This window comes from Salvelinus fontinalis, chromosome 18, assembly GCF_029448725.1.
Source record: "Salvelinus fontinalis isolate EN_2023a chromosome 18, ASM2944872v1, whole genome shotgun sequence".
In the NCBI taxonomy this organism is placed as follows: domain Eukaryota; kingdom Metazoa; phylum Chordata; class Actinopteri; order Salmoniformes; family Salmonidae; genus Salvelinus; species Salvelinus fontinalis.
This window is the reverse complement of record NC_074682.1, coordinates 46,825,060-46,836,652: the sequence shown is the minus strand read 5'-3', so window position 1 is coordinate 46,836,652 and position 11,593 is coordinate 46,825,060. Positions and strand designations below refer to the sequence as shown.

At 51.5% G+C, this 11,593-nt stretch overlaps 1 protein-coding gene across 1 annotated transcript in view; it reads right to left on the bottom strand.

Moving 5' to 3' along the window:
- LOC129815644 (histone deacetylase 7-like) overlaps positions 1–11,593 on the bottom strand; it is a 67,715-nt gene that overhangs the window by 26,522 nt on the left and 29,600 nt on the right. The window contains exons 7-9 of the mRNA XM_055869632.1: positions 9,065–9,187; positions 8,727–8,830; positions 118–217 (exon numbers count right to left, since the gene is read on the bottom strand). Coding sequence (XP_055725607.1) covers positions 118–217; positions 8,727–8,830; positions 9,065–9,187 — 327 coding nt within the window. The remainder of the gene's footprint in view (positions 1–117; positions 218–8,726; positions 8,831–9,064; positions 9,188–11,593) is intronic.

Sequence of the window (11,593 nt, the reverse complement as noted above, 5' to 3'; positions counted from 1 at the left end):
GTGTATGTATATCTGTGTGTGTCTCACCAGTGACTAGCTGTGTATGCAGCAGTCCTGAGGGCTCCAGGATGACTACAGGTGTGTGTGTGTGTGTATGTATATCTGTGTGTGTCTCACCAGTGACTAGCTGTGTATGCAGCAGTCCTGAGGGCTCCAGGATGAACATGGGCTGGAGGTGATGGTGGGCAGCACTGTGTCTCTCCATGGGCAGGTAGACCTGATCCGGAAAACACAAAACATTCAAACATAACTGCTAAACACACTAAATAAATTGAGTAGTGTTAACTCAAACAACAATAGTCATTTAAACTTGATTCAATTACTATAGGTAGTGTGCACTCAATTACTAACTGCTGGGGTATCAAAGTTCAGTCCTCAAGGTTTCAATGTCTGTTAGAATAGATTGACTGTTTCATTCCTTTAGTATAAGTGTAAGAGCAGAAAAAAAGCATCAGTTTGCTGGAATCTGAGTGGTGAAAAATATTCTTGGGAAACTGAAAAGGACACGTCAGTTGAACACTAATCTAATATTCATGGTACAGTACAGCCAGGTGGCCAAATGTTTTAAACAGGCCTGTTGAAGAGAGAGAGAGAGAAAGAGAGATGGACAACTGTACACCACTGCCATGTTATTCAATCAGCCCTTATTCAATTAAAACATATACTATATACAAAAGTATGTGGACACCCCTTCGAATTAGTGGATTCAGCTATTTCAGCCACACCCGTTGCTGACAGGTGTATAACATAGAGCACACAGCCATGCAACCTTCAAATCGCCTGTCCTCGGTTGCAACACTCACTATCGAGTTCCAAACTGCCTCTGGGAGCAACGTCAGCAAAATAACTGTTCATTGGGAGCTTCATGAAATGGGTTCCATAAGCCTAAGATCACCATGTGCAATGCCAAGTGTCGGCTGGAGTGGTGTAAAGCTCGCCACCATTGGGTTGTGGAGCAGTGGAAACACATTCTCTGGAGTGACGAATCATGCTTCACCATCTGGCAGTACGACGGACGAATCTGAGTTCGGCGAATGCATAGTAGCAACTGTAAAGTTTGGTGGATGAGGGCCTCCCGAGTGGTGCAGCGGTCTAAGTCACTGTATCGCAGTGCTAGAGGCATCACTACAGATTTGGGTTTGATCCCAGGCTGTGTCGCAGCCAGCCGCGACTGGGAGACCCATGAGGCGGCGCACAATTGGCCCAGCGTCGTCAGGGTTAGGGGAGGGTTTGGCCGGCTTGGATGTCCTTGTCCCATCGCGCTCTTGCAACTCCTTGTGGTGGCACGCTGACTTCAGTTGCCAGCTGTACGGTGTTTCCTCTAACACATTGGTGCAGCCGGTTTCCGGGTTAAGCGAGCAGTGTCAAGAAACAGTGCGGCTTGGCGGAGTCGTGTTTCAGATGGAGCATGGCTCCCGACCTTCACCTGTCCCGAGTCCGTACGGGAGCTGCAGCGATGGGATGAGACCAGGGTAAAGGCCAGCCCGGGGGCTGTGTGCGACCCGATTCAGTATGGCCCGCGGAATCATGCTCAGATCACATAAAGAATTTGAGATACACACATGTCACAGTTACAAACAGTAGCTAGATAGAAATTGCGCAAAAAATAGTTTTTCAAAGATTTCAAAGAAAAGGAAAGTAGACAATGAATGTAGGGTGTTCCAGCAAGAGTGGACATCGAAATATGTCTTTATTGAGGTATCAGGGAAAGCTGTGTGCTTTGTGTGCAAAGAGAGCATCGCTGTCTTGAAAGACAACAACTTGTCCCAACACTTCCAGACGAAGCATCCACTCTAAAGTGGCTTTCTCAGTTGCAAAAGCAACAAGGACTTTTCACAAAACTGCATTCAGCAAATGATGGAATTGCGAGAGCTAGCTATGTACTGTCCCACAAAATTGCTAAACATAGCAAACCATTCGCTGAGGGCGAATTCATTAAAGTGTTTTTAATTGACTCTGCAGCAATACTTTGCCCTGAGAAGGAAGAGCTGTTTGAAAATGTTTCCCTGTCTAGACGAACAGTGACACGGCGTGTTGAGGACATTGCAGAGAATATGGAACAACAGCTGAAAGACAAGGTAAAGGATTTCACCTATTTCTCCTTGGCCCTGGATGAGAGCAGTTATGCAGGTGACACGGCACAGTTCTTGATATTCTTACGAGGCATAACCCCAGAAATGCGAAATTACAGAGGAGCATGCTTCAGTGCAGTCAATGAAGAGCACAACCACAGGGAAAAATTTATTGGAGGAGGGTAATAAGTGTATGGCAAAGCTGGGACTGAGTTAAAAAATATATCCAGCGTGACCACTGATGGGTGCCCAAACTTGACAGGAAAAATCATTGGCCTTTTGAAAAGGATGCGAGATTAAGTAGCTGAACCCAGATCAGAAAAAGATTTTCCTGCACTGCATTATTCATCAGGAGGTGCTCTGCAAACGTGTTCTGAAAATGAGCCTGTTGTGGATACAGTCACTGAAGTGGGAAAAGTTTGTCTCACTGTTGGAAGAGACAGAGTCAGGCCATGCAGATCTCCCCTGCCACACAAATGTAAGATGGCTGTGTTTCGGGAAGGAGCTTAAAAGGGTGTGGGACCTGAAGTCGGAGATTGATGAGTTTTTGCAAATGAAAGGAAAATATGTTGATTTCCCTCAACTGCAAGATAAAGAATGGTTGGCAGATTTTGCCTTCACCGTGGACATCATGGCCCTCATGAATGAACTGAATTCCAAACTACAAAGTTTTTTTGCACGTCAGATGTACAGCCTTGTCAAAGCCTTCAAGGGAAAATTACTCCTCCTGACCCGCCAAGTAGAAGCCAACAATCTCACCCAACTTCCGACACTTCTAGTCTGTTCCCTATCAGATGACCAGCGGGAGAAGTAGACATCACTGCTGCGTGCTTTGAATGGTGAGTTTTCTCGTTGTTTTGAGGAAAATGACATGGTGTTGGTTTCCTCTCCTTTCACCTTCAATGTGGATTACAATCCCACTGACCTGCAACTTGAGCTTATCGATCTTCAGTCTGATGCAGTGATTGGAGAACTATTCAAAACAATGTCACTGACGAGGTTCTATGCATCTCTCCATGAACAAAACCTTCCAAAGATTAGGAGTCATGCTCAGAAGACGTTTGTACTGTTTGGGTCAAACTATGGATGTGAACAGACATGTTCAGTGATGAAAGTCAAGACACAGATCATCTCTTACTGACTCTCGTCTCTCAGCAATTCTGCGCATAGCGACGTCAGAGACTATACCTGACTTCACTGCTCTAGTCAATGCCCATCAGAGACTTCACTCCTCACACTGATTGAGCAGTTTAAATGTAATGTTGAGCTCTCTCTCTTTCTTGTGTTTTTGTGCATACCCATTAACAAGAGTTCTGTCCGTGGTGCTGAATGCACAGTGTACTTTCCCTGCGTGTAGTTTATTGCCTGTTTAATAATGAAAATACCCACAAAAAGGAGAACATGGATGTGGTTTATTTCTGCTAATGTTAAAAAAGTGAAATATGTAGCATATCTGGATGTGATTTACAGTAGATATATCTGTCATACACATGATGTATCATCCTGTAATATGATTCTGGCCTGCGATGGCAAAAATATATTCTAATGTGGCCCTCCATGGAAAATAATTGCCCAGGGGGATGCAGGAAAACGCTACCTGCCCCAACGCATAGTGCCAACTGTAAAGTTTGGTGGAGGAGGAATAATGGTCTGGGGCTGTTTTTCATGGTTCGGGCTACGCCCCTGAGCTCCAATGAAGGGAAATCTTAACGCTACAGCATAAAATGACATTGTAGATGATTCTGTGCTTCCAAATGTGTGGCAAACGTTTGGGGAAGGCCCTTTCCTGTTTCAGCATGACAATGCCCCCGTGCACAAAGAGAGGTCCATACAGAAATGGTTTGTTGAGATCGATGTGGAAGAACTTTACTGGCCTGCACATAGCCCTGACCTCAACCCCATCGATCACCTTTGGGATGAATTGGAACGCCGACTGCGAGCCAGGCCTAATCGCCTTAAATCAAGGCCCAACCTCATTAATGCTCTTGTGGCAGAACGGAAGCAAGTCCCTGCAGCAATGTTCCAACATCTAGTGGAAAGCCTTCCCAGGAGAGTGGAGGCTGTTGTAGCAGCAAAGTAATGTGCAAAGAAATGAACTGTTTGTTCTGAATACAAAGCATTATGTTGGGGAAAATCCAACACAACAAATCACTGAGTACCACTTTTCATATTTTCAAGCATGGTGGTGGCTGCATCATATTATGGGTACTGTATGCTTGTAATCGTTCAGGACTGAGGAGTTTTTTAGGATAAAAAAAAAGTAATAGAGCTAAACACAGGTAAATTCCTACAGGAAAACCTGGTTCAGTCTGCTGACACTGGAAGACAAATCCACCTTTCAACAGGACAATAACCTAAAACATTAGGCCAAATATACACTGGATTTTCTTACCAAGACGACATTGAATGATGCCTAGTTACAGTTTTGACTTAACTCGGCTTTAAAATCTATGGCAAGACTTGAAAATGGTTGTCTAGCAATAATCAAAGACCAACTTGACAGAGCTTGAGAATTATTTTTTTTTATTGTACAATCCAGGTTTGCAAATCTCAGACTTACCCAGAAAGACTCACAGCTGTAATCGCTGGCAAAGGGGATTCTAACATGTATTGACTCAGGGGATTGAACACTTATAATCTAATACAAATATAGTAGTGTTTTATTTTCCATAAATTCCCCCCAAAAATGTTTGAATTCTTCTTCCACTTCGACATGACAGAGTATTTTGTGTAGGTCCTAACAAAAAACTACACTTTACACTTTGTAACACAACAAAACGTGAAAAAGTCAAAGTCAAATACTTTCTCAAGGCACTGTGCTTACACATATACTATACACAGAGAGAGAGAGGGGATGGGAGGAGAGAGGGGGTGGGAGGAGAGAGGGGGTGGGAGGAGAGAGGGGGTGGGAGGAGAGAGGGGGTGGGAGGAGAGAGGGGGTGGGAGGAGAGAGGGGGTGGGAGGAGAGAGGGGATGGGAGGAGAGAGGGGGTGGGAGGAGAGAGGGGGTGGGAGGAGAGAGGGGGTGGGAGGAGAGAGGGGGTGGGAGGAGAGAGGGGGTGGGAGGAGAGAGGGGGTGGGAGGAGAGAGGGGGTGGGAGGAGAGAGGGGGTGGGAGGAGAGAGGGTGTGGGAGGAGAGAGGGGGTGGGAGGAGAGAGGGGGTGGGAGGAGAGAGGGTGTGGGAGGAGAGAGGGGGTGGGAGGAGAGAGGGGGTGGGAGGAGAGAGGGGGTGGGAGGAGAGAGGGGGTGGGAGGAGAGAGGGTGTGGGAGGAGAGAGGGGGTGGGAGGAGAGAGGGGGTGGGAGGAGAGAGGGGATGGGAGGAGAGAGGGGGTGGGAGGAGAGAGGGTGTGGGAGGAGAGAGGGGGTGGGAGGAGAGAGGGGGTGGGAGGAGAGAGGGGGTGGGAGGAGAGAGGGTGTGGGAGGAGAGAGGGGATGGGAGGAGAGAGGGGGTGGGAGGAGAGAGGGTGTGGGAGGAGTATAGTGTGGTGGGAGGAGAGAGGGGGTGGGAGGAGAGAGGGGGTGGGAGGAGAGAGGGGGTGGGAGGAGAGAGGGGATGGGAGGAGAGAGGGGGTGGGAGGAGAGAGGGGGTGGGAGGAGAGAGGGGATGGGAGGAGAGAGGGGGTGGGAGGAGAGAGGGGGTGGGAGGAGAGAGGGGATGGGAGGAGAGAGGGGGTGGGAGGAGAGAGGGGGTGGGAGGAGAGAGGGGATGGGAGGAGAGAGGGGGTGGGAGGAGAGAGGGGGTGGAAGGAGAGAGGGGATGGGAGGAGAGAGGGTGCGGGAGGAGAGAGGGTGTGGGAGGAGAGAGGGTGTGGGAGGAGTATAGTGTGGTGGGAGGAGAGAGGGGGTGGGAGGAGAGAGGGTGCGGGAGGAGAGAGGGGGTGGGAGGAGAGAGGGGATGGGAGGAGAGAGGGTGTGGGAGGAGAGAGGGTGTGGGAGGAGTATAGTGTGGTGGGAGGAGAGAGGGTGTGGGAGGAGAGAGGGGGTGGGAGGAGAGAGGGGGTGGGAGGAGAGAGGGGGTGGGAGGAGAGAGGGGATGGGAGGAGAGAGGGGGTGGGAGGAGAGAGGGGATGGGAGGAGAGAGGGTGCGGGAGGAGAGAGGGTGTGGGAGGAGAGAGGGGGTGGGAGGAGAGAGGGTGTGGGAGGAGAGAGGGTGTGGGAGGAGTATAGTGTGGTGGGAGGAGAGAGGGGGTGGGAGGAGAGAGGGTGCGGGAGGAGAGAGGGTGTGGGAGGAGAGAGGGTGTGGGAGGAGTATAGTGTGGTGGGAGGAGAGAGGGGGTGGGAGGAGAGAGGGTGCGGGAGGAGAGAGGGTGTGGGAGGAGTATAGTGTGGTGGGAGGAGAGAGGGGGTGGGAGGAGAGAGGGTGCGGGAGGAGAGAGGGTGTGGGAGGAGAGAGGGGGTGGGAGGAGAGAGGGTGTGGGAGGAGAGAGGGTGTGGGAGGAGAGAGGGTGCGGGAGGAGAGAGGGTGTGGGAGGAGAGAGGGGGTGGGAGGAGAGAGGGTGTGGGAGGAGAGAGGGTGTGGGAGGAGTATAGTGTGGTGGGAGGAGAGAGGGGGTGGGAGGAGAGAGGGTGCGGGAGGAGAGAGGGTGTGGGAGGAGAGAGGGGGTGGGAGGAGAGAGGGGGTGGGAGGAGAGAGGGTGTGGGAGGAGTATAGTGTGGTGGGAGGAGAGAGGGGGTGGGAGGAGAGAGGGTGCGGGAGGAGAGAGGGTGTGGGAGGAGAGAGGGTGTGGGAGGAGTATAGTGTGGTGGGAGGAGAGAGGGGGTGGGAGGAGAGAGGGTGCGGGAGGAGAGAGGGTGTGGGAGGAGTATAGTGTGTTGGGAGGAGTATAGTGTGGTGGGAGGAGAGGGGGGGTGGGAGGAGAGAGGGTGCGGGAGGAGAGAGGGTGTGGGAGGAGTATAGTGTGTTGGGAGGAGTATAGTGTGGTGGGAGGAGAGAGGGTTTGGGAGGAGAGAGGGTGTGGGAGGAGTATAGTGTGGTGGGAGGAGAGAGGGTGTGGGAGGAGTATAGTGTGGTGGGAGGAGAGAGGGGGTGGGAGGAGAGAGGGGGTGGGAGGAGAGAGGGGGTGGGAGGAGAGAGGGGGTGGGAGGAGAGAGGGTGTGGGAGGAGTATAGTGTGTTGGGAGGAGTATAGTGTGGTGGGAGGAGAGAGGGGGTGGGAGGAGAGAGGGTGCGGGAGGAGAGAGGGTGTGGGAGGAGTATAGTGTGTTGGGAGGAGTATAGTGTGGTGGGAGGAGAGAGGGTTTGGGAGGAGAGAGGGTGTGGGAGGAGTATAGTGTGGTGGGAGGAGAGAGGGGGTGGGAGGAGTATAGTGTGGTGGGAGGAGAGAGGGGGTGGGAGGAGAGAGGGTGTGGGAGGAGTATAGTGTGGTGGGAGGAGTATAGTGTGGTGGGAGGAGAGAGGGGGTGGGAGGAGAATAGTGTGGTGGGAGGAGAGAGGGGGTGGGAGGAGAGAGGGGGTGGGAGGAGAGAGGGGGTGGGAGGAGAGAGGGGGGTGGGAGGAGTATAGTGGTGGGAGGAGAGAGGGTGTGGGAGGAGTATAGTGTGGTGTGAGGAGTATAGTGTGGTGGGAGGAGAGAGGGGGTGGGAGGAGAATAGTGTGGTGGGAGGAGAGAGGGGGTGGGAGGAGAGAGGGGGTGGGAGGAGAGAGGGGGGTGGGAGGAGAGAGGGGGTGGGAGGAGTATAGTGGTGGGAGGAGAGAGGGGGTGGGAGGAGAGAGGGTGTGGGAGGAGTATAGTGTGGTGGGAGGAGAGAGGGGGTGGGAGGAGAGAGGGGGTGGGAGGAGTATAGTGTGGTGGGAGTAGAGATGGGGTGGGAGGAGTATAGTGGGGTGGGAGGAGAGAGGAGGGTGGGAGGAGTATATTGTGGTGGGAGGAGAGAGGGGGTGAGAGGAGAGAGGGGGTGGGAGGAGAGAGGGTGCGGGAGGAGTATAGTGTGGTGGGAGGAGTATAGTGTGGTGGGAGGAGTATAGTGTGGTGGGAGGAGTATAGGGGGTGGGAGGAGTATAGGGGGTGGGAGGAGTATAGTGTGGTGGGAGGAGTATAGTGTGGTGGGAGGAGTATAGGGGGTAGGAGGAGAGAGGGGTGTGGGAGGAGAGTGGGGCGGGAGGAGTATATGGGGGAGGAGAGAGGGGGTGGGAGGAGTATAGAGGGGTGGGAGGAGAGAGGGGGTGGGAGGAGTATATTGTGGTGGGAGGAGAGAGGGGGTGAGAGGAGAGAGGGGGTGGGAGGAGTATAGTGTGGTGGGAGGAGAGAGGGGGTGGGAGGAGAGAGGGGGGTGGGAGGAGTATAGTGTGGTGGGAGGAGTATAGGGGTTTGGTGGGAGAGAGGGGGTGGGAGGAGAGAGGGGGTGGGAGGAGAGAGGGGTGTGGGAGGAGAATATGGTGGGAGGAGAGAGGGGGTGGGAGGAGTATAGTGTGGTGGGAGGAGAGAGGAGGGTGGGAGGAGAGAGGGGGTGGGAGGAGTATATTGTGGTGGGAGGAGAGAGGGGGTGGGAGGAGAGAGGGGGTGGGAGGAGTATAGTGTGGTGGGAGGAGTATAATGTGGTGGGAAGAGAGAAGGGGTGGGAGGAGAGAGGGGGGTGGGAGGAGTATATGGGGGGGGATAGAGGGGTGTGGGAGGAGCGAGGGGGTGGGAGGAGAGGGGGAATGAGAGGGGCTCACCACGTGGGTTAGTCCGGTAGTAAGTGGGCTGTCCGAGAGAAGGCTGTCATTGGGCGAGCTGCACCCAGACACTGGAGTGCTACATGTACTGCTGGGAGAGGAGTCTGCAGGACGGAAGAGAGGGACAGCCAATCAGGATAATACATTGAACTGTGTGTGTACCTGAACTTGGCCAATAAGAAACGCTTGTTACTTTTTCCGCTGTGCTCATTAATGAATACAACCCAGGTATGTTAGTGCTAGGCTGGGGATGTAGAGCATCAGGAAGGAGGAACACTAAGAGAACATAACATGACAGGCTTTTTCTATAGACAGTGGACACAACAACGCAGGAGTACCCAGAGTATCCGGTATTCTGGGCTTGACTGTGAGTGGGGCGCTGGTCTTGCGTTGGAGAGGGTTCTGTCTGGAGTTGATGTGCTTTTTCAGTTTACTTCTCACCTTCAGGAGGGGATCAGAAGCTGAACACACACACACACACATACCACACACACACGCACACACACACACAAGCACGTACACACAGACACAACATACAAATGGATGTTAATAGTTTGGCCAAGTCAGGACATTTCTCTAACACATCCTTAGACAGTACACAACAAAACAGTCAGCTGAATGCATAAAAGCTGAGCACAATCAATATAGGCAAATCAAAATGGCTACAGATCCATCATGTGCTATCTTATCATAAATCCTCTACAGTACATAACAAAACCCTATCAAAGCTCTTCAACAGCACGGCAGAACAAAAAACTAAAGATTCATGTTTATTTTGGCAACTAGCACAATAGGCTTAACTACATGATCAATCAGCGAGCGGCTTGGCCCAGACAAAAGACACAGATGACTGAGGGGTGTGTAGCTGCGAAATGGCCAACGCTGCTAGGGTAATACAGGTAAATAATAGCATTGTCATTGAACTTCAGGTGACATAGTATGCAGTTGGTAGGAACCACTCCTTAGTACTGTAGTCCTTACGCATAGAAATGGAAAGAGGGGAGGCCTACTATCTTTGCAACTGATCACGTCTAATCAAATCAAATTGTATTATAGTCACATGCTTCATAAACGACAGGTGTAGACTAACAGTGAAATGCTTACTTACGGGCCCAGAAAAACAGAAAATAGCTACCTCTGTACCAGAGCTGTTGCCATAAAATGTCATGTTAATTTATGTTCCCGCCTCCAATGTCGTTTTAGACAATTTGACAGTACGTCCGACCAGCCTCACAACCGCAGACCACGTGTAACCACGCCAGCTCAGGATCTCCACATCCGGCTTCTTCACCTGTGGAGAAAACTCCTTCTGATTGGCTGGACCCCTGCCCAGTCATGTGAAATCCATAGATTAGGACCTCATTAATTTATTTAAATTGACTGATTTCTTTATATGAACTGTAATTCAGCCAAATCTTTAAAATTGTTGCATGTTGCATTTATATTTTTGTTCAGTATATTTAGCAGGCTTATGGCTTGAGGGTAGAAGTTGTTCAGGGTCCTGTTGGCAATTGCCATGCGGTAGCAGAGAGAACAGTCTATTACTTGGATGGCTGGGATCTGACCATTTTTAGGGCATTCCTCTGACACCGCCTGGTATAGAGAGCCTGGTTGGAAGGGAGCTCGGCCGTGCGGCATCCCAAGCCTCAGAGGATGTGCAGACCAGCTGGCTGGAGTGTTAATGGGCATATTCAATCTCTCCCTATTCCAGTACCCTCTGTAGCGCCTTACGGTTGGATGCCAAGCAGTTGCCATACCAGGCGGAGATGCAGCCAGTCAAGATGCTCTCAATGGATCAGCTGTATAACTTTTTGAGGTTCTGAGGGCCCATGCAAAATCTTTTCAGCCTCCTCAGGGGGAATAGGCATTGTTGTGCCCTCTTCATGACTGTGTTGGTGTGGGTGGACCATGATAGATCCTTAGTGATGTGGACACAGAGGAAGCTCTTGACCCTCTCCACTACAGCTCCGTCAATGTGAATGGGGGCGTGGTCTGCACTCCGTTTCCTGTAGTCCACCATCAGCTCCTTTGTCTTGCTGACATTGAGGGAGAGGTTGTTGTCCTGGCACCACACTGCCAGGTCTCTGAACTCCTCCCTATAGGCTGTCTCATCATCGTCAGTGATCAGGCCTGCCACCGTTGTGTCGTCAGTAAACTTAATGATGGTGGCGGACACAGAGTCGTGGGTAAACGGGGAGTACAGGAGGGAACTAAGCACGCACCCCTGAGGAGCCCCGTGTTGATGGTCAGCGTGGCGGAGATGTTGTTGCCAACCACAACCACCTGGGGGCGACCCGTCAGGAAGTTCAGGATCCAGTTTCGGAGGGAAGTGTTCAGTCCCAGGGTCCTTAGCTTAGTGATGCGTTTGGAGGGCGCTATGGTGTTGAACGCTGCGCTGTAGTCAATGAACATCATTCTCACATAGTTGTTCCAGGTGGGAGAGGGCAGTGTGGAGTGCAATAGAGATAGAATCATCAGTGGATTTGTTGGGGCAGTATGCGAAAAGCACTTAATGATGACAGAAGTCAGTGCTACGGGGCGATAGTAATTTAGTTCAGTTACCTTCGCTTTCTTGAGTACAAGAAAAGTGGTGGACATCTTGAAGCAAGTGGGGACAACAGACTGGAATAGGGAGAGATTGAATATGCCCATTAACACTCCAGCCAGCTGGTCTGCACATCCTCTGAGGTCCCGGCTTGCAATGCCGTCTGGGCTGGCAGCCTTGCTAAGATTAACACGCTTAAATGTCTTACTCAAGTCGGCCACGGAGAACGAGAGCTCAGTCCTCGTGAGCGGCGGCTGCCTGCGTCGGCACTGTTTTCCTCTAAGCGGAAAATGACATACACACTATGTCCGTATGTTATTCA